At 45.9% G+C, this 21,465-nt stretch overlaps 1 protein-coding gene and 2 long non-coding RNA genes across 4 annotated transcripts; 2 read left to right on the forward strand and 1 right to left on the reverse strand.

Moving 5' to 3' along the window:
* The first annotated feature begins 205 nt into the window (after window positions 1–205).
* Window positions 206–2,675, forward strand: LOC126381976 (uncharacterized). The gene is made up of 3 exons (XR_007569002.1): window positions 206–662; window positions 1,274–1,313; window positions 1,480–2,675. It is a non-coding gene; the product is annotated as an uncharacterized LOC126381976 (long non-coding RNA).
* Window positions 2,676–2,694: 19 nt separating this feature from the next.
* On the forward strand, window positions 2,695–19,216 carry LOC126381974 (serine/arginine repetitive matrix protein 1-like). 2 transcript variants are annotated; one of them, XM_050031623.1, is made up of 7 exons: window positions 2,696–3,128; window positions 3,625–3,684; window positions 4,936–6,482; window positions 17,223–17,405; window positions 17,892–18,012; window positions 18,942–19,037; window positions 19,104–19,216. In XM_050031623.1, exons 2-7 carry the CDS (start codon window positions 3,645–3,647, stop codon window positions 19,214–19,216), a joined length of 2,100 nt encoding a protein of 699 aa, XP_049887580.1. In that variant the 5' UTR covers window positions 2,696–3,128; window positions 3,625–3,644. The 2 variants fall into 2 exon arrangements, with proteins under 2 accessions (XP_049887579.1, XP_049887580.1); XM_050031622.1 differs by having other exon boundaries at window positions 2,695–3,128; window positions 18,942–19,216.
* On the reverse strand, window positions 18,458–21,322 carry LOC126381977 (uncharacterized). The gene is made up of 2 exons (XR_007569003.1): window positions 21,192–21,322; window positions 18,458–19,280 (listed from the first exon to the last, which is right to left on the reverse strand). It is a non-coding gene; the product is annotated as an uncharacterized LOC126381977 (long non-coding RNA).
* Between the last annotated feature and the right edge of the window lie 143 nt (window positions 21,323–21,465).

Raw genomic sequence — 21,465 nt, forward strand, 5'->3', positions numbered from 1 at the left:
TCAATCAAGTCAATCAGTTCAAGTGCCACTCACCGCGCGCCGCCGAGCATCACGGTGCATACAGAGGTAATCTCAACAAATAATCACTAGATGTCGCTCAACAGGCTCTTACTATGAATTATTTTTTTTATTTCCGCAGTTCTTTCCACTCGTTCTATCCATTCATTCTTTCGTGAGCCAGTCTGAGAGTGAGTTCAGTCCTCAGAACAATAACTAAAGCATAGAAGGAAGGCTAAAATAAGAATTCAGAAACTATAAACCGGCTCTCTTCTAGCTTACGACACAAACTATGAGTGAGAAAAGGACAAATGATTCGCTCTTTGCTTCATTTTTTCCGAGGTTGTCACAACATGAAATGTCATTTGGACCTATTGGACTCATTTTAATTCGGCCAAATACATAGTAACATACATAAGAAGATTTTACTTATATTTACCGAACTATTTGACACGGTCGCGTGAACTTTGTTTACGAGTGTCTTGTGTTCAGATTGTTTTAAGTGATAATTTAACAATATTTTTCCAAATAAATGGAAAGAAACTTTTATTTATATCAAATAATTGAGTGTCTCGACTCTGTGACATTATGTCTTGTGTGGTATGGGGCTGCAGCTCACATTCAAGAAGAAAAGAAAATAGCCAACAACTTCTGTCGTTTCATCGGTAAGTTTTTTGTAATTTTCTAGTGAAATGTGAACTGCTGAACAATTTTAGGAAAGTAATATGTTTTGTTGAATAGATTTGTAGCATAAAATATTTGAGATATCCATTATATTATACGTTTCATCGATGAATACGGAATTGATTTGAGGTTATGTTGATTGTCCATAGTGATGTACTAAAATTATCGATACTTTTAATTTTTAGATTTCCTGTAGACGATAACAAAGAGAAAGAATGGATAATTCGCATTAATAGACGAAATTGGATTCCAAATAAGTACAGCCGTATTTGCTCGAAACATTTTACTGCGGATTCATTTATGTGTGTTCCTAATTCAAAGTGGAGGCGTCTTCGAGACGATGCTATTCCTACATTGAACATTATAGATCAGACAGATGAAATGGTGTTTAAATTTATATTTAAATTTCAGCCTAGCCTGCATCATCTCACTGCTGGCTAGATAGATAAGATATTTGTATATATCATTCAACTACATATTATTATGTACTTAATAAACTTAGTATATACTAAGTCTGTAGTTGTTTTATGTCTAAACAATTATGAGTTGTACACGTTTTATATAAGTAAATGATTATTATCTTTGATTTCAGATATTAAATCCAAAAGTGTCGACTGGATTTACATGAAAAGGTATATCAAATAATTTTCTTTTTATATTTTTATCATGATATACATATATAGAGTGTATAATTCAACCAGCTGCACAAAGCACTTAAATCAGATATATTTTACTTTTATTTTTATAGATTATTTTGTACATACACTATTTTAACATTATTATTAAACTTTATTTCAGTCAGTTCAAGAAGACGAGATGAAAAATTTAAAAGAAAAGCTGAACAAGTCACGCCTCAAGATCAAACGACTTAATGAAAAAAAAAATCAATGTGACAGGGTGTCACAAAGACAGTTTCTAAACAAATTGACACTTTAGAAATTAATAAATTTGTATTTATTGTAAATATAATGTACATAATTAATAACGTGTATAATAAATACTTGCTAATGAACAGATTTACGATCTAATTTATATTTCATTTTACCTCCTGTTCTTATTTACTCCTACTCCAACACTCCAGGTTGATACGAACTGCGCCCAATAAAGAATGTAATGAATGTTATAGATTTGTGTAAGCGACTTAGATAAATCTTGACTAAACCTTCCTTTACAAATACAAATATACTTTATTGCACACAACATACAATACTTACAAGTTTTACACGAAAGATACAGTACACCACCTACCTACCTTTTACTTTCCCTTTCTGTTCTCTTATGAATACTTGTATGCCGTATTTTTTTTAAGTATAATGCTATATCTAGTAGGTACGAGTATGGTAATCCTAGTATTGAAACAGCTTGTAGCCCTAGTAAAGACCGCCATTTTATGTTTACAGAGTGGCACGTTTTTTCTGTAGGTATTTCCAGTCCATACTCTTTTCTATGTCTATGGCGTGAGCCCATCGGGCCTCTTACCGTCTGTGCGGCTTAGACCCGGCGGTTCCAATTTGCACGGCACGTCGATCGACACCAGTGCACGGCGGATGACATCATAAATAAATTCGAATATTACAAAATACTTACCGATGAAACGATAACAGTTGGCTATTTTCTTTCCTTCCTGAATGTGAGCTGCAGCTCCAAACTAATATAAACCAGACAATATAATCCAAAAATGGTTAGATACTTACCTATCAGAGACAGAGTCTCCTTTCATCAAGAAGAAGATAATTGCATCCTACAAAAAGAAATCTTGTAAAAAAAAAATTATCGACATTAATTGTAAGTAAATTTAATTTTATCGACATATTAGTAAAGTGAAACCCAACACTAGGCAATGAAAAACTTGTGACAACCTACGAAATTACGAAACAATTTTTGTATATGCGTCTTTGTCTAACATTACGCCGGTTCCGTAAGATAAAGTAGAGCAGAATTATAGAGTTCTGTTGCTATTTTAGCCTTCCTTCTATGCTTTAGTTATTGTTCTGAGGTTCAGTCAGCCAAAGGCCAAATTGGCCATTGGCCAAAGCAGTCAGCCGCCAGGTTTTCCCTTCATTCATTCATTCGCGAACGTTAGTCAAAAATTTACAATCGGGTGTGATCGACGTGTCTTTTTTATATTAAATTACATTATTTTTTTCTGAAAATAAACATCTATTTAATTTAAAACATTATTATTTATAACTTGCGTCGTTTTGTGGATTGATATGTGGTTAATTAGTGTATCATAAGCAATCAATAAATGCGGTCTGCCGCGCTTCGTGTGTGATCCAGGCCGAAAACGGTGAATGCACGTCGCTTGCATTCTGACGCATTTTTCACTTTTCCGGAGTGGTGTTACTTTCGGTTTCTCATATCGAATGGCTCTCCGGTGACGAGGACAACGAGCATTCCCACACGCCGGTGTCGTCGGGAGATCGATGGATTGTTAGCAGAAGCAGGCAAGTGAAGTGTCTGGCCGTGTGTGAGACGAGAGGAACGGAATGCGCCGGCCGCGGCTCCCGCGGGGTCGGCGCCCTCCTCCAGGCCTCCCGGCCGTTCTTATTAGAACTGCCCTAAAGTACTACATTCGAGTGGTTCTCACTCTCAGTTATATGCCTGTAGTGATTTGTAGTTAGATTTGGTTTTTGTAGAACTTATTCCTGGATACAAGTACAATCTCTTCAAAAGTTTTATCCAAGTGTCTTATCTGCAATATATTGACTCAATGGTTACAAAATATTCCATTAATAGTGTTATTAAATAATTGCAATTTTAATGATAAAGACAGTATTACCTTATCTTATTTTCCACTTTTTTGTTTATTTGTTATTAAAGTTATTGAAGTGAGCCCTTGTGTGTGCACTAAGTAGTAGGTGTCTGCTCTGGACCTGGGTGCCCTGGTGCCCGGTCTCTAGGAGTATGTAGTGCTTGTTGTTATGTTGCTGTGTGTGGCAGGAGCTGTGCAGCGCTGCACCATGATGGTGGAGACCATACTCGAGTCCTCACAGGACTTTGGTGAGTCTATTGCCTTATACTTATTTATAATTATAATAGGCATTGAATTAGATTATTTGGTAGTAACATTATTGATTAGATTATGGTCTTATAAAGTACCTACATTATAATAACCTTGATTATTAAGTTACATAAAATACAGATAAGAAACTAACATAACTATAAAATGTAAAATAAGTATAGGTATCTACTATAATTATTGACAATGATTGAAGCATGCATTAAAGCATAGTGCAGTAGTTCTGAAGTACACTTGCAGCATTATTGACTGTATTTTGTTTCCCACCTTTCTATCCTTCATAATATTGTACCAACCGTGACATAAAGTTTAGTTGTGAGTGCATTCAATATGGCAAAATAATCTCATTCAAAAACTTGTTAATGGTCCTAATAAAATAATGTTTATAAAAGAGAAATAAATTCCACCAATGAATTGATGAAAATATTTATTATTTCCAGTCAAGGATAAACTTGTCAAAGATCAATTCTACTAATCGAATTTATTCTACATTGCAAAGTCTGAGAAGAAATGACTAGAAATTCAATATACCTACCTAATCTTTTAAACAAAAAAAAATATACGGTTGAATTGAGAACCTCCTCCTTTTTTGAAGTCGGTAGAAATGTGTTACAAAAGGTCATTTCATATCACGAGAAACATATTTAACACCAGACTTTATTTTGAGTCAAACATCTACAGCTACATTCTAAGAATAGTTTGTGCATACTTATTTAGTTTTAGTTGTGTATCTTGCTTGCTTGTTTATTGTTCAATCAGCTTTCCGGCCGCAACTTATTTGGAGTTCGACTTTATGGCACTAAGCACACTAAATCCTTCTCTGGAAAGTACCCTGTCCATCAATCCATGTCCATCTTTGGGTCATGGTTATGACCTATTTGCCAATTGTCATTCAAATGGGTCAGGTGGCAGACACAGGTGATATGAGCTCACCCTAGGTTGTGCTCCATATAAAATCTCATTCTTGCCGTGTACCGTGTTGCTACCCTCAGACAAACGCCCTGAGCTGAGGTTCATGTCCAGCTGAGCACCCTCAGGCCTATTGTCTTATGTTGTACCGGATGAGAGCCCTCAACACTCCCCCAAGTAACGTCTTGAAGTGTTAAGTGAATGATCAATTTTGTCACACTTTCGCCGAGGACAGGTCAACAGGCCAGCTGCGGTCGTCAGCGGTGGGCCCGGACGCCCGTACTCATATCATAGGAAAGGGTAACATTGACAGTTGTGTGCAGGCATGTCCGGGGGCGCGCTGCCGCAGTGGAAGCGCGAGCTGCTGCAGCGGCGAGCCGCGCGCTCGCGGCCCGCGCCGCCCGCGCCGCCCGCCGCGCCGCCGGCGCCGCCCGACGACGACGAGGAGCTGCGCTACGGGCCCGGCATCGTCAAGCGGCTCAAGTCGCGCTACCTCAGCCTCGCGCTGCGGGACGCGCCGCGGCGCCGGCCCTCCGTGCTGCGCCGCGCCACCTCCCTCGAGCATCTGCTGGACGAGCGGCCGCCGCCCGCGCCCCGGGCTGCGGCCCGGGCGCCGCGCCCCGCTTCATTAGCCGCGCCCGCGCACGCCGCGCAGCCGCGCCGCGAGTTTGCCAAACGGGCGCGCTCTGTCGACGCACTCAGCCGGCTAGAATCGCGCGATGAGCTCCCGCCGTCGCCACCGCCGCAGCCCCCGCCGCAGCCCCCGCAGCAGCCCCCTCAGCCTCCGCAACTTCCGCCAGCGCCCCCACAACTCCCGCCAGCGCCGCGGCCGGCCGCGCGGCCCCCGCGTCGCCCGACGCCGCTGCTGCGTGACACGGAACGTCCGCCGCCGGACCTCGTCCGCTCGACGCTGCGCAAGTTCGAGCCGGCGCCGGTGCGGCGGGCGGCGCCGGCGGCGCGCGTGTCGGCGGCGCTGCGCGGGCTGGAGCGCGGCGCCACGCCCACGCCGGAGCCGCGCGTGCGCACGCCGAGCCCGGTGGGCCCGGCCAGCCCGCCCGCGACGCCGGACGAGCCCGAGGCCGGCGCAGCGTCGTCGCCGCGCGTCGTGTCCCGCGCCGCGCTCGAGGGCATCGCCCGAGCCGGTTCGACGACCCGCTACGCGTTCGAGTCCCCACGGCCAGGCTCGCACCTGCCGCCGCTCGCGGCCACCAACCCGGTGCTGCTGGGCCGCGCGCGCCGCGTGGGCATCATCCGCCCGATGCCGGCGCCGCCGCTGGAGCGCGCTCTGTCCGCCCCTGTCCCGGCCCTCGAGGAGATCGTCGATAAGCCAGGGTCGAGGGTGGCGGAGGATGCGCCACGCCCCGCGACACCGCCACGCGCTTCGCCGGAACCGTCCTCGCCTCGTGTCGACAGGCGACAGGAGCCGCCGTCGGCGCTGGTGGAGCCGATTCCGCGCTCGCCGCCCGACGAACCGCCGCCGGCGCTGCGGTCGCCTCCGCCCCCCGCCCGAGAGAACTCGCCCGTCCCGGCGATCGCGAAACCGGAATCTAAAGTAGAATCGAAGTCCGAATCGAAACTCGAAACGAAACCTAAAAGTCTGGTCAACGGCCACGGGGATCCGCCGCGAATCAGTGATATAAAAGCGAAAGAGACAGTGTCGCGTGTGGGCGGCGCCGAAGTGGAAAAAGTGTGGAATGGAGTGACGCTGAAGAAGACGCCAGCGGAGGAGGCCCGCGGGGCGGCGGCCAGGCGCGCGCGGCCCGCGGCCAGCACGTCCGTGGTGTTCAACTTCTCGCACCGCAAGGAGGTGCCCGACTACATCGAGAACGACGGGCTCATCCTGCGCGCCAGCCGCCGGGACCGCATCAAGGTGAGTGAGCTTTCTCTAACTATTGTCCCGTCACCGTATTCTGCTATCGGGAACTTCATACGTTTCCCTATTCTTGGCGATTTTTTCCGCATTGTCAGTGAGTTACGTGGTATAAAAGATAAAGATTTTTATTGTGCATAATACCTAAGTATTGGAAGAGTCGAATATATTGTAGACATAGTTTAATAAATTAGAAGTTATGACGATTGCGGTCGCGGTCACGTGGGCTCGGGCGTTACATGTTGAGGCGGCCGCGAGACGAGTGTTGAACACTGGCGATGCAAATTCACCCTCGATTCTCCGAGAAACATTGAATAACAGGTTGCGCAACGCGGATCATTAGCAGTCCCATCGTCTCCGCAATCGTCGCCGACTCGGTGAATGCGGATCGCGAACGAAATAAATAATTTCCCACCTGACGGCGCACGCCGCTAACCACGCGCCCTATTACACGGTCCGACGGCAATCGATCCATCGGCTCTCCACCATCACCTGCGAGAGATGCGTGAAATTTATTATAGATTACGTAACTCGTGATATGCAAATATAAGAATAGTTGGCACAAACGGTGAAAGCGTTAGTGTGGTAGTGTCGTACGACGGCGGCGGTGAAACCGGCGCGCGTCGAATGGCACTCTCGATTTCGGCAGATCGACGATCGAAGAAAGTGCCCTGCGAGCGCGCCGGGAATGTTAATCACCGCCGCCGCGCACGCGGCGTCGTACATCATTGCATTGTACCATACACTACCAGCTCATCTTACGTTTACCTACTTGAACACTTGTCTAGCCCAAAGTGTCCCACTGCTGGAAAAATGCAAATATTATTAATATCTAATGCCGTATTTGGGGGCACAGCAGTGCCCCGCCAAGACGAGCAGAGTGAAGCGCAAAGGCAGGGCACTACCTACCTTTTCGTGTAGAGTTATAAGCTTGGCTCTACATGAGATCAAATAACTTTTTGACATTGCGATCGATATAATCTCGTCTTAGCACATTTTAAATGAAAATGTTTTTGTTGGGATTAGTATTTCTGTTATTGTCCCTACTTAAATTATTCTGAGCAGCCAATGTCATATAATACCTACACAATATTGATTAAGTACATGAGAGTGCTAAAATGTGTTTCAAATCTGTAATTCAGTACAATGCGTTCTGCGTGGCACAAAAATAACGGGTTTCGTTTCTCAAGAGCTCGATTTAGAATAAAGTCGTGGCAAAATTAAACAGTCATGCTCATTAAAAGTGAATAATACATACAAGGCAGATATATTTAACAATACCTTAGACAGCAGCCTGGTATGTCTGTGAGCGCGGAATGCGCGGACGCAGGCGTCCCGCCGCGCTCGGTCGCGGGTGATCGGCGACATGATCACTGCGCTTTCATTTTTTATGCCGATCTACACAATTAGTTCCCTTGATAGCGAGAACGGAACGTTTTACACCAGCGTTCAATGGCTTTTGTTGAGCGAGCACGCGTGGGTCGGCGCCTGGTGGACAGATAGCGAGCGCTCGTCAGCGGTGACGCCGATCCTGGCTCGCATCCTGCTGCAGATGATCGCGTTCTCATTCCGTGTCCCGGCGGATGCAGCCTGCCAGTAGTTAGTGTCAATTATAAACCTGTCCCGGGCCGGAGAACAAAGCGCGGCAGGTGCGCGCGCCGCTTGTTGCTTGTTTTGTACGCTTGCCCGCCGGCTCTAGCCTGTATGGCCTCCACTGGCCGCACAAGATTACTTGAGTCTCGTATAATCTCGATACCATTTTCACCGATACTTCACAAAATTTTCTTATCCTTATTTTCTTACCTGAATTTGACTATCGATATCAGGATTAGCAGCTAAAAACTACTATCCCTGCGTCCGGTAGCCGTTAAACAACACTCGAATCACGGGGTTTTTTACATATTTAATTGGCTTATTATCTGATATCTACGTGTAACATTGTATCGCGGAAAGCAATCAACGCGTTATTTCGAGCGGTAATTATATTCATTCTAGTGTCAAGGCGGCGGCAATTCGGAGTTTCCTCGAATAACGATTTATAATTGGTGCGAGGAAGGAGGAAGTGTAATGATTTAAACTAAATAACTAGCCATTTTGTTTGTATTGTAAGCGCTGCGGTGGTAATCGGCGGCATTGTGCCGAGCGGCCTCATGTCGCTCTCATTACCGCGCTCCGCCCTCTGCTCGGCTCCGATCTCGGACTAAGTATACCTGCCGTATCAGTATCGCTGCATTTCCCATATTGTTACCGCACTCTTATGACCGCCAGTAAAGGGATCGTTTGTGGTAACCGAATGTGTCGTGACAACAGATCTGTTGTTGTGCGGCGGGTACAGGTGTCTTGCGGGTCCCGTTACCGGCGGTGATTAGCGCCCCGTCGCCGGGGCCGCCGCGGCACACCGGGGCGCTAATCACCCGCGCCTCACTGACCCACATCCCGCCGCCTCCTCGCCACCAACATGCGCACACACTCCACTACAGTTACGATCTCCTCACGCACTGCGCTACGTTTTGTCAATACGAAGCTCCGCCGACGACCGCCACTCGCGTGATCGAACCAGTTTAAAATCCAGTACACTTTTTCTTCTTCCGTCCTAATTCCGACTCTTATATCTTCGGTATGCGTAAATACATTTACTAAGTACTAATCGTACAGTCGTCGGCTGCCGAGATAATAAACTAGCCTACATTGCGTTTTTTTTTTTTAAGTTTCACAACGACCAAATGCCGACCGTATCGGAACGGTTAGCGTAATCATAGCATAGTTAACTTATCTACACTTTAAGCATTTTGTAATAGAACACCAGATTAGTATATAATGTAATGCTTGTCGCCCGATGCGGACAAGACCAAACACCAAAATGCAATTACCAATCGATATACCATTTCCTTACGAATGTACCTATTTAGTTTCCTGTGTATATTAAAGTCGGCACATCTCGTGACGCCGTAAGCCTGCTAAGGAGGGCGGCGGAAACTACGGGATAGTAATTAGTAATTACGCTAATGACATCGACGCTTTCTAGAGGAGACAAGAACGCGCGTGCGCGGCGCCGCAACAATAGCTGTTGCCAAAAAAGCTGTTCCCAGCGTGGAGAGAGCTTTACATAACGACAGTGTACATCACGGCGGCGGGCCCGCGCCCGCGCCACGTAACGTGTCTTCATTAACATGTGATAGCACAGTCGATAGAGAAAGTCAAAAAAAGAAAACTTAGAAAGTCGACACCATCGATACGATAAAAGGGAACAAATGGTCGCCAATAAATCAAGATGAAGGGATTTGTGGTCGGAGCTCGAATCCAATAATGTGACATGTGGATAACGAGCCTGACGTGGATAATCCGTGCGGCGCCGGGGTCGCGCCGGCTGACCCGCCGCGGCTGAAGCCCGCCAAGTCGCGGGAATCTCGTCAGCGTTATGACATGTTGACCACCTTCACACACCGAATTACACTAAAACTATTACCCCACCAATATTAAATTAACAGGGTTTCTCAATCTTATGCCTGCTGCGTGTAGGTATCTAAATTGTGGCTCAGCATCATTAGGTAAACATTTTTAAGCAGCTATCCAAAATTCAAGACTAAGTAAATTAAATTCATCTTTTTTTGGGGTTATGTATACGTTTTTACAATAAAATACCAGACAGTATTTTGAATTTGTCAGAAAATACATTTAAAGCTCATGCTTACTATTATGTAGAAAGGTTACCTATTATAAGATGAATAATTACCTAAATGATAATGCCTGGTATAAGATGTGTTCCTTTAGTTATTGAATAACTTGTAATGTATTATTCTACATTGATTTAAAAGATTTGTTGCTGTTACAGTTTCTTGTCTTTTCTTCTCCTCAGACATAACACCTTGCGAAATGATGTAGATTCAAATATGTTAAATTGCCTTCAACAAGTTTATCTATGATAGTTACGTGGAATAAATGATTCTGATTCTGTAGGTACCTGTGACACACACTACCACCTTGCGACAGTGACACCTTGTTGTTACCCCGTATTGCTTATACTGAATTTTGGAAAACAACGAATGAGACAATCGCCGTCGTATAATGATAATCTAATATCAGCAGGTGCTTGATATGATATTAGCACGAGCGTGGCGGCGGCGGTTGCAACAACGCCGGCGCCGTGTTGCAGCGTTCCTTCCGCCGCAATATTGTTGTGATTGACCAAACTAGCACAAGCATTAACATACCTAATTAACACAACTCACTGCATATCTACTGCTAAGGGGCTACTTACGTGTGTAGACGGAACCAGGTCAATAAGTTATAACGTTGGATACTTATTAGAGCTTATTCCGTTAATAACTTATTTATAATTTTATTATAAAAACTATTTTATAAAAACAAGGTCTTAATATTATACAATTGTTAGTTCCAACAGTTTGTCCATAGCGGATGTTGTGTAATGCAAAATGATGCGTTTTCTAATAAATACTGCAGACTGCTGCAAATGTCACGATGAATGTAACAGATAATATTGGGTGTCTTATAGATATTATAATGATCACGAAGCAACCGGTTTCCGTCATATTTATTTGTTACACCTAGTGGTCGGAGCCACGGTGACGTGACCACACCAAATGTTACAATCCGTAACCTTATCAATTCCATGTTATATTATTAATTACGATTACGACTTCGCTAACTAAATTAATCGGTATCTCTGTACATAAATCATTGTCAAAACATCTGCTAACACGGGCTTCGTTTTATAGTAGGGTACGTTCGTCATTTAGTATATTCTGCATTTTTACTGTGTTCACATGTGTTACACTCGTAGGTACAAAGTATCAAGTTAAAGTCACGAAATCGTAAAGTAATATGCAGATGATGGCAATGTACAAGCAATAAGTCGCGTCCTTGCGGAGTATCGCGGCAGTGAGCTACATTACGATAACGTAATCAGCTGATACGATATCGCCGATATCGACGCGCTGAAAACATTCGGCGGACAGCGGCCAAGAAGGAAAACAGATTAGCTTAACGGAATTCGATGAATAATACCCAACGCATGACAAGACTTATTCCAAATAATAAATCGATAGATAAATTAATCTTTAATACCGATTACTCGTCATAATCATAACTGTAGCGTACAAAGGCGACAAGTCTGTTCATAATAAGTTACAGCTCGGCGGCTGAACTCCCGTTACAGTTTGTAACTGTTACGGGCGGCGGCGACGTGACGCGGCCGACACGGCTCGCTTATGGAGATGCTGCAGGTCACGGCAGCACGGCCGCCGCTCGGTCGCAAGGTAGAGGGCAAGTGGCGCGCCAGCTGTGCTCGGGGCAGCTGTTGACGTAAGGTTGTGCAGCGGCGGCAGCGCTGCGGCTGCGGCGAGCGGACGGAAGCGACACAATGGCTGGCTGGGATCACGGTTCCGCTCTGATTGCCACCCCGCCCCCGCGCCCGCCGCCGCCCCCGCCGCACACACGCTCGCACGGAGCCAGTACTCCGCTAAATTGCCACTGCACTTGTTTCTTCTCGTGCATCACCTAAACCATACAAACTTGTCTCCTTGGCAAGTGGGTCGGTAGCTGCGCGGCACCCGTACGCTTTGTTTGTATAATTTTTACCACAATACGCTAAGCAGTGGTGCTGACTAACCCAAGAATGCGAAACATTCCAACACAACGGTGCGCAATGAATGACGAGTGTCGCTGCCGCTGCGTACACGGTGACTTGCGGATTGATTTCATTTAGAGCACCCCCACTGGTTGAAATAATCACGTGTGATCCGCTCTAGCGAACCATGAGGCACTATCATCAAGTACTATCGTTTAGTACTCTTATGTCATGAGAGTTAATATTGTAACTCGACAGTAATGAATGACACCGTTTTAATTTAAACGTCACGATAAGTGAGCAGCCATGAATCTTTACAAGTTCTTCTATACTTATTCACAGACAATGTATGCGTATTGCTCTTAATAATGGATTAGAGACCAGATATTGTAATTAGGATAATGGCTTGGTGTCAAAGCTAATGAAGCATCAGTGTAGTGCTGTGCTTTTGTGTCACACTTTCCCTTTATGGGCTGCGTTGTTACTCGTATGTTATGATAATTTGTACTGTTTTCCTTCCAGAAAAGTGTAACAATGTTTATCAAGTGCACCAATAACAGTTGTCGGGCGCCGGCGAGACACGTCACCCGACACAGTATAACTTCCTCATATCAAAATGTAAACAATGAGCAAACAAACGGAAACAGAATGTTAAACAAGATGTTGACGTTGCCCCGCCCGTCATTGTGATTGACTCGAGCGTTGCGGGTTGCGCTGGCGCTGGACAGCCGGCACCCGCATCGCGAACGCAAGCTTTAATTTATTTCCAAACATCTCGGACCCTACCGACCTCGCAGCGTAGTGGAGTAACTGTCACTGTCCACCCGCACACGTAAACTAGTTTGAACACTAGACAATGGTGTGGTAGGCGTGTATAAGTGCAAAAGACTCCAACACAGCACCAAGTTTATAAACTAACTCGACGACTCTCACGTTCTATTAGAAAACGTAAAAGAATGTTAATATTATGGCAACTTTTGAGCTGACACCATAGAGACAAGTTGAGTGTAAACAGAGCAGCGGCGAGGGTCGCGACGCGCGCTGCCACGCCGCCTGCCGGCGCCACCTCCACGTGTTTTCCCATGGCAAGTTGTACGGAACACAACGCCTGCTATTACTTTTCTCCACGTTACGACCTCTCTTCCGGTTGTTTTGCTGCCTCTTCACATAATATGTTTACGACATGCTCCGAATATCTCCCAAATGGTAATGTGGCAGAGATGAGGTCGCTTACGTGACGGCGCGGCGCGTGCGCGCTGTGGGACGGTTGTTTTAATTCATTGCTTATCGAATGCATGTTGAATACGTGGAGCCGGACAACGTGAATTGTAGAAAATATATTGGTTATAGAATGGTCTTCATGGACTGGCAATCACTGATGAATGCTGAACATGCTATTTTGAGGTTTAGAGTAATTTGCAACCAGTAGCGGCTTCGCGGTGTTAAAATTGATATTACGAGTTTAGTTAATTATTATGAATTGAAGCGTTCGTTCGTTCAACATGCGCCCAAAGTATACAAAACAAAAGATGTTATGTATAAGATTAAAATTAGCTGTACCTACCTCGAGTTTGAACCGCACTTTGAACCTGTTGTATCCGCGTCATGCTTGGGCATGTCAATGCCCAGCATACGAAGGCAGTTTATACTACCACAGTATTGGCACCGTCTTACAGGCTATGAGATGGCGTGCGTGTCCAGTGATATAAGCTCGTATCGTCACCACACACCGGTGAACATGTGCCTGGCTCGTGGATGGACTTCGTTACGTAGTGAAGGTAGTATAGGGTGATGCAGTGTGGGCTGTGCCGACCGCGAGGGTGTCAGGTGTCGCGGTCTGCAGCCCCCCGCCCCGCCCCCGCCGTCACCACCTGACGTTTCTAATCGATGCTCATATTTACTACAACGTAAGGCACAACGTCATGATCAACGTCAAATGTGTTCCCTGGAAAATCTAATTCTAGCTACAATTAGTTAATCCATCAACGCGACACGCCGCCGCCGACGGCTTTGTTCCGCCGAGCACGTACGTGACGTATGGACGACTGTGAATGTTAATTTCCATGAGATGAATTATAGCTCGGCGCGGCCGAGATAAGCAAGGAATGAGGCACGATATCGCAGCTCAAGTATCGCTAATTCTAGGTTCGTGCACATTTACAACTTTTTTTAATACAGGTCCTGAAAACTACATCTTAAAATATCTCCATTGCTGTATGGATACGTTCAGTCGTGGGTAGTTGATTATCCGGTGTCCATATTGTCGGTCACGGCATTCGTCAGCCGCTGTGCGCTCGCGCCGGCACGTGGTGCGCGCTGCTCACGCGCACTGGCCATCTTACAATGCACCGATGTGATCACATCACACGTCGTTCACTTCCTCACTTACTGATTGTTTTTTTTTTTTTGTTTGCGAAATCTTGACGATCTTGTCGCACTACGTCCCGTGCCGTTGACAAGTTGTTATAAATATTTGGGTGCACTCGTTAAAGCAGATATTGTCTACAAAAAATCGATAATATAATGTTGTGAGCGACTCTCTTCACTTTATGGTGCGGCGGCACTCATACGGCGCGATAATACAGATCCGGAACGAAAGTGCAAAGGCCATACGTTAGACGGCTGCGCAACGCGCTACAATTTCCCATCTATGATATAAACACCTGTCTCTAACACTGCGCGAGAGAGGGTTACAACTTTGTATCCCCAATCTATTTATTTTTACTTGCGATATAGGTACCTAATACCTATGTATAGCTGCAGTACGTGGAGTCGCCGCGTGTTATCAGCGCACGTGCGCCCGCGCGCACCGCTACAACGCACAACACAGCTTCCTCATTCAGATGTAGCAAGTACCCTCATGCAAACAATGTACACATCTGTACTTCATCTACCACCTTCTTGTTTTCTTTCAGCACTTTCGACCGAAAACTTTACTTTGGTCTCAATTATAATGACCAGAATTTAGACTGTGGGCGTATCTACTTATCTAGATAGAAGGACAATACTGTTGTCCTATCTTTCAGGATATGCCGTGTGTTCTCCCTGATATCGCTCGCCTGCCTGATCCTGGTAATGCCTTGATAATGGGTACCTATAACTGCGATCCTGTACACCGTGTGCACTACAACTGAAGTTTCACTGAAGTTGTACCAAATCCCTAACTAACTTTGTTCTCTGGAAAATCCTAATAACATGCATAGCTTATTTAAATTGGCGATACCAACCTAAATTGCTAACATTAGCATAATATATCCTGCCGTATGAACAGTAAACCTGCCCTCGAGATAGTAATTGCAGCTGACAGAAGCACATCGATACGAGTGTAATCGACTAATGGGGCATAATCCGCGATTACGATAATCCGCGCGATACGCGGCGTCGTGCTGCGCGTGCGCATACCACCGCACGCGGACACGTCGCAGGAGCCGCGTTTATTACTACTGAAATTATATAATTCACAGTATCGTCTACTCTACATTGAACTAGGCACATAGCTATCCTGGTCAATCCGAGTTTCATACTATAGAGCACACTACCACTGCTCCGCCATTGGTCCCCCAGCTAAAGAAAAAAAATGGTATGTCTAAACAATATAATATCAGTTTGGAGGTATCATAATTTATAAAATTAATATACGTATTACATGTACATTCAGTGTTGCGCCTCGGCAGAACTTTAACATTATATACGGTTAGCTGGTTTTATGAAGTTAAGGCAAAATTAATTCAAGGAAATCCAATATCAACGTGACACAAATAGAACAGGAATACAGCAAGGTTCGCAAGTAGACAATAGTGTTGTTTACCCGAATGACGAATACTGTGTGATATTACAAATCTGTTCCAACTTGTAAAAAGTGTCATACATGCAGATATACATTGTTGCTATTCAGATGTCTCCCATTTACGGTACAAGAAGATGATCGGTTAATCAGAGTTAGTCTTTTTTCTGAAATTGAAACTAATATTTACGTTGGATTGAATTTGTGAGGAATATAAACTTGTACCAGACCCGCAACTCCCGACATCGGTCGCACAGTGTTCCACTCGCCACCGAGCTGGTCCCCTGCTGATGCGTTGTGGTCAACATGTAATAACAACAACATACTTCCCACTAAGGAACGCTTACTCATCGTCGCCGCACTGTGCTACTTAATTAATAAAATAAATTACAAACAACATATTTTTCCCTCTTGTCAGCTTGTTCATAGTTACCGCCGACATGTCGTTTGTTATTTCTCCTCTAACTCGGAGCTAATAATCAAAATAAAACGTGATCGGAAACAATGCGCTCAAATCAAATAAACACGTTAAAATGATTAAATTGTTTTACATAATTAGAACTATTTCGCACAATGATGAAAAACATTATTTTACAAGTCTTGAGTGACCTGCTGCACTGCGGGTCAGAGGAGAGCGTCAGAAAAGTTTCGAGAATCGAATCCGCACCAATCGGTTTTAATAATGGTCGAAGTGTTTAGCCATCACACAATCGAGGCGGTCATGAAGTTTCAATACAGGTGACCAAGTTCATAAAATATGTTTGTAGGTAATCTGTGATCCCTGCATCAGTGGGCAAATCTTCAGCGTGGTATAGAATTCGCCGTGTAGCGCGTTAGCAACCGGTTCATTAAATGCCTTCCGCGAACAAGGCGTGCAGTTTTTATGCGCCCGCGCCGCCGCCGCCACCGCCGGTATGCGGCATGCGACAGGTCTGCGCACTCGCCGCTATACTCGACTGTAGAAGCACATTCATTACCATGTTTATCGATAAGTTTCTCCCTCACATGGCTTAGACATAAACTACTTCTCTCTCTTGGACAAGCTCAATGTAGAAATCTTATTTTCACTGTTGATGAAGATGAGATTTTTACCTATACTGTTTAAATTTTTAACTCAACTCATATAACTGATGGGACTGCAACACGGATTGTCACTTTCGTGTTACATCCGTACCATCTCATCATGTGTGCCATTTTATGGCTTTCCATACAAAAGTATTATTTGTCACTCTGATCGTAAACGAGGAACATACCTACTGCGTGCCTAGAGTATCCTTGAACACGGTTCTCCGCTCACAATAGTCCCCCAAGCAAGGGTGATAGTGGTGTAATGTAACTGTATTACAAATGTAGTGTTTGTGTATTGCAGGCCGGCGAGCCGGGCGTGGTGGTGCTGCGGCCGGAGGCGGGTGGCGGGGGCTCGGACAGCGAGGGCGAGTGTGTGGACGCGGGCCCGCCCTCGCCGTGCGACGTGCGCTTCGTCAACGACAACGTGCTCATCAACGGGCGCTCCTCCATGCCCGCCACGCGGGACCGCGACCGGCAGGCCCGGGTATGAAGCATTGTGCACTTATTACTAGTCATTGTGATCTACAAAGGCCTATTCACAACATATTAGCTGAGCCGCCGCTCCGATGGCATGTCGGTCTGATGCGGACGTGTTGTGCCGCCCCGCCGGCTCAAACAGAACCCTTATAGGTAATATTGAATCTTAATATTCTACTACATACACACAACATTGTTGTTTACTCGGAGATAATTTATTAGATAGATAAGCCGCACGAGTTATACTCGTTATAATGACAGCTGCCTACGCCAACTCGCGGTCATCACAATATTTAGAAGCATAGGTGCCGTGCCGCAGCAGATCTATATAAGCAACTGTGGACCGCTCGGAGTACACAACCATCGTTCACCACCCTGGCGCTCACATACAAGATACTTAGCAAGTGTTGGCCTCGTACTGTACATTGTCCTGACTCGTAAAAGGAATGTGATATTTAAAGTGATGATGATGAGCAAGTGTCGTGTGTTCCAGCTGAAGCTGCAGTTCGACGACTCGCTGACGCGCACGTTCGAGTACCCGTCGGAGACGTCGCTGTGCGAGCCCGCGGAGCCCGCGCCGGCCGCGGCCCTCCTCGCCGCCAACACGCATATCGGTACTGCACGCTCCCATACATAAACAACCTATATACGTCCCACTGCTGGGCACAGGCCTCCCCTCAATCAACCGGAGGGTGTATGGAGCATACTCCACCACGCTGCTCCACTGCGGGTTGGTGGAGGTGTTTTTACGGCTAATAGCCGGGACCAACGGCTTAACGTGCCCTCCGAAGCACGGAATCATCTTACTTTTTCGGACAATCAGGTGATCAGTCCTTACCAAACAAAGGACAGTCTCACAAAGTGATTTCGACAAAGTCCCCATCGGGAATCGAACCCGGACCTCCAGAACATGAGCCTAACGCTCTAACCACTAGACCACGGAGGCCACGGACGCTCCCATACATCACTTATTATATACTAAAACACGCATAATTATAATAAACGCACGACAGTAATCTATCTCCGATAGGTTAAATAGTTGTCAGAAAACGGATCACAGCAACTTGTATTATCTATTTCCAATAGATATTTATTATAAATAATGGATTACACAATAAATACATTATCTTCTAGCTTAATATAAAAAAAGACTTAACTATAAATATTACAACGAAGAGTTTGTTGCGCACGCGCAGGGCTGCGGCGCAGAGCGGCGCGGCGGCCCGCGCCGCAGCCGCGCGAGTGCTTCGTGTGACGCCCTCTACCGCCTTCGGCAAATACTATGCATATTTTAAACGTTTGGCTAGGTCGTTGTCGCTCGATTTTTATTATATCGCTCGTTGTCGCTTTAGATTTTTATATGTAAACTTATTACTCATTATTATTACTTTACATCATTATTACTTATACTACTCATCGTATGAAAGCATAGTGAATTTTGAACAAAAGTTTTTATAGTTGAAGATTGTAGTCGCTAGAAGTAGCGATCCAGGTCGCGGGCGGGTGAGTTCGTGCGGGACACTAACGTTAGCGTGTGTTGCAGCGTCGGCGGCGCTGGGCCGCTACACGCCCAGCAAGACCTGCGCCGACGCCTTCCAGCTGGGCGTCACCAGGCAGGCGCCCGCCGCCGCCGCCGCCGGTCAGTATAGCTCGGGGAGGGGGCGGGCGGCGCTGCGGGCCGACATGTATGACGTGTGTGTTGCAGAGGGCGCGGCGCCGGCCGCGGACGAGGCCGAGGGCGACGCGCGGCCCTGCGGCGCCGACGCGGCGCGCTCGTGGAGCGAGGCCCGCAGCCTGCACACCGACCTGCTGTTCTAGCGCCGGCGCCACACGTACGTGCCTCGCATGCCGAACACTGATCGTTCATTTCGATACTGTCGAACTGTATGAATAATAATACAATTATATTGTATCGTCTACAGGTGCGGGACCGGGCGAGGCGGTGCTGCGGCCGCTCATACGCTCTATTGTATTACGTGTGCATAGCCGGTACCCGTATAGGGGTGGGCTGACTGACGGGGATTGTAGTGGGTAACGACTGACGACGCTGCGGGCGCGTTCCGTGCTCGGTGGTGTGTGTGGTGGTGCTCGAGCAGGCTAATATGATGCATTTACGAGTTGAGCCCCGACTGCCGCTACACGCTGTGATCATTTGCACGGAACACCCCGCTAGCGAGAATGACATTCCTGATGAACTATATTTGATACTGCCATGTACTGACGATGTATTAGTAACTCGTGCTTAATGTAATATCTGCTCAAGTTCTTTTAATGAAGTGCCGTAGAATAAGAACTTCGAGTCATATCCTTATGTACTTAATGTAAAGTGGCGCATGCGCAGTGCGCGCGACTGACTGAGTAGTGCGCCACTCCATTGCGTGGTTTTATAATTCATTCCAAAAACATTATTGTTAGGGTTATTCTCAATATTTAGCTTTATACTACTTTTATACGAAAACGAAGGGCCAAATACTCGTCGCGGTGCTGCCGTGTTACCAGCGAGTTCCACTTGGTATACGTGTTTTTTACTCTAGTATACCATGTGTCTCCCGCGGACGAGCAGTAGGTGTATAGCGCCACCCTCTTGGAGGACACAGGCGTGATGCTACATTATGTCCCGCGTACGTAGACATGTGAACGGTGAGTTGTGATTCGCATCTCCTACCGGTACTTCGTAGTCGGAGGTATTGTATCCGGGCCCGCGGGCCGTATGTAAGCTAGCTGACTCGGCACGCTATAAGAGTGTCATATTATATTATACAGACCGGCGGCGGCGCGCGCGGTCCACGCGACACACGCGACACACGCAGCACACGCGGCACGCGCGCGCCGCCGCCGCCGCACTTGCCAATGCCTAGTTATACGTTACGCATATTATGACATTAGTTTATTATAGATTTTGATTAAAGATATGGAAGTGTATGTGCGCAGTACCCCGATGACGAGTGGCAGGGCCCTCGCCGCTCACACGATACTCCCCTATGGCACTTAATTTTCAATCAACTTTTCAATAGTTATCATATTTATTCTGCTGCAAGTGTTGAACGGAGAACATAACGGCAGGACTCGTCGACTTGGCATCGGGGGAACAAATGACATTGTTTACTTATGACAAGCTTAGGTTAATTGGTTAACATTGTGATGTCCTCGTGTGGGTACAAACGCTAAGCGAAGCAGGCTGTTGAGCCATTGGGGCGGTGCGGGGTCGGCCGCGCCTCCGCCCCGCCAACTACTTTGTAGTGTACTGAAATGGCAATAAAAATACAAAAAAGAAATTCGTTTTATTTCTCCCTTAGACAGAAATAATCTCTTGAAAAGAATAATATTGTAGGAAGGTAAAATTAATAGGAAATTAAGATATAGCCGAGTGAATGAGGCTTAGTAAAAACTGTAGCACCTGTACTCTATGTTTGCATGGTATTATTTTAGAAACTGTTTATTTTTTTGGTAAGCAGCATTCTAAGATTTAGTAGCAGATTATGCGTCTAGAGTACGGGCGGCACAACACGTCGGCATCAGCGGCCGCCAGCCGCCATGATTGTTTAAAGGACCGGCGGCTCAGGACTAATCGGGTGTCAATAGGCCTTTGTAGATATTTGTATAGGCTAGTTGTAAGTGCGCAATGTATTATACCCGCCCGAGCATGGAGGACTGGAGTACAATGAGAGAGGGGATAGTAAGTAGTGGTAGAGATATATTCCGACTTTTCAATCTACTACTATCCAAATGAGGCGCTTTGCTGCGGAACAAGGTTGAATCATCGCATACCTACTATAGCATTAAAAAAACCTACCTACACATTAAGTACATTCACTCTCGAAGTCGACTTCGACTTTCATAGTTCGAAAAAGTAGAGCATGCGCAATGCTAAATTCAAATTATTCTAGGTCAGACATGCGCAAAAACATGCCACACCTACTCACCACATAAAACGTAGGTACATAATTAGAAGGACACAAATGTCAAGATTGAATTCTTCATTGAATTTCAATAGGTCCATAATTTAATTCAGTGTAACAATACAGATTCTGGTACACCCATATGAACAATACTTATAACTTGGGTAA

The sequence above is a fragment of the Pectinophora gossypiella genome, chromosome 3 (genome assembly GCF_024362695.1).
Source record: "Pectinophora gossypiella chromosome 3, ilPecGoss1.1, whole genome shotgun sequence".
NCBI classification, from domain to species: Eukaryota; Metazoa; Arthropoda; class Insecta; order Lepidoptera; family Gelechiidae; genus Pectinophora; species Pectinophora gossypiella.

What these genes read in the sequence shown, in the direction of transcription:
- LOC126381974 (XM_050031622.1), top strand. Translation starts at nt 3,645, where the DNA reads ATGATGGTGGAGACCATACTCGAGTCCTCACAGGACTTTG. An exon ending in ACCGCGACCGGCAGGCCCGG is followed by an intron (nt 17,406 to 17,891) that starts GTATGAAGCATT and finishes CGTGTGTTCCAG; the next exon opens with CTGAAGCTGCAGTTCGACGA. An exon ending in CGCCGCCAACACGCATATCG is followed by an intron (nt 18,013 to 18,941) that starts GTACTGCACGCT and finishes CGTGTGTTGCAG; the next exon opens with CGTCGGCGGCGCTGGGCCGC.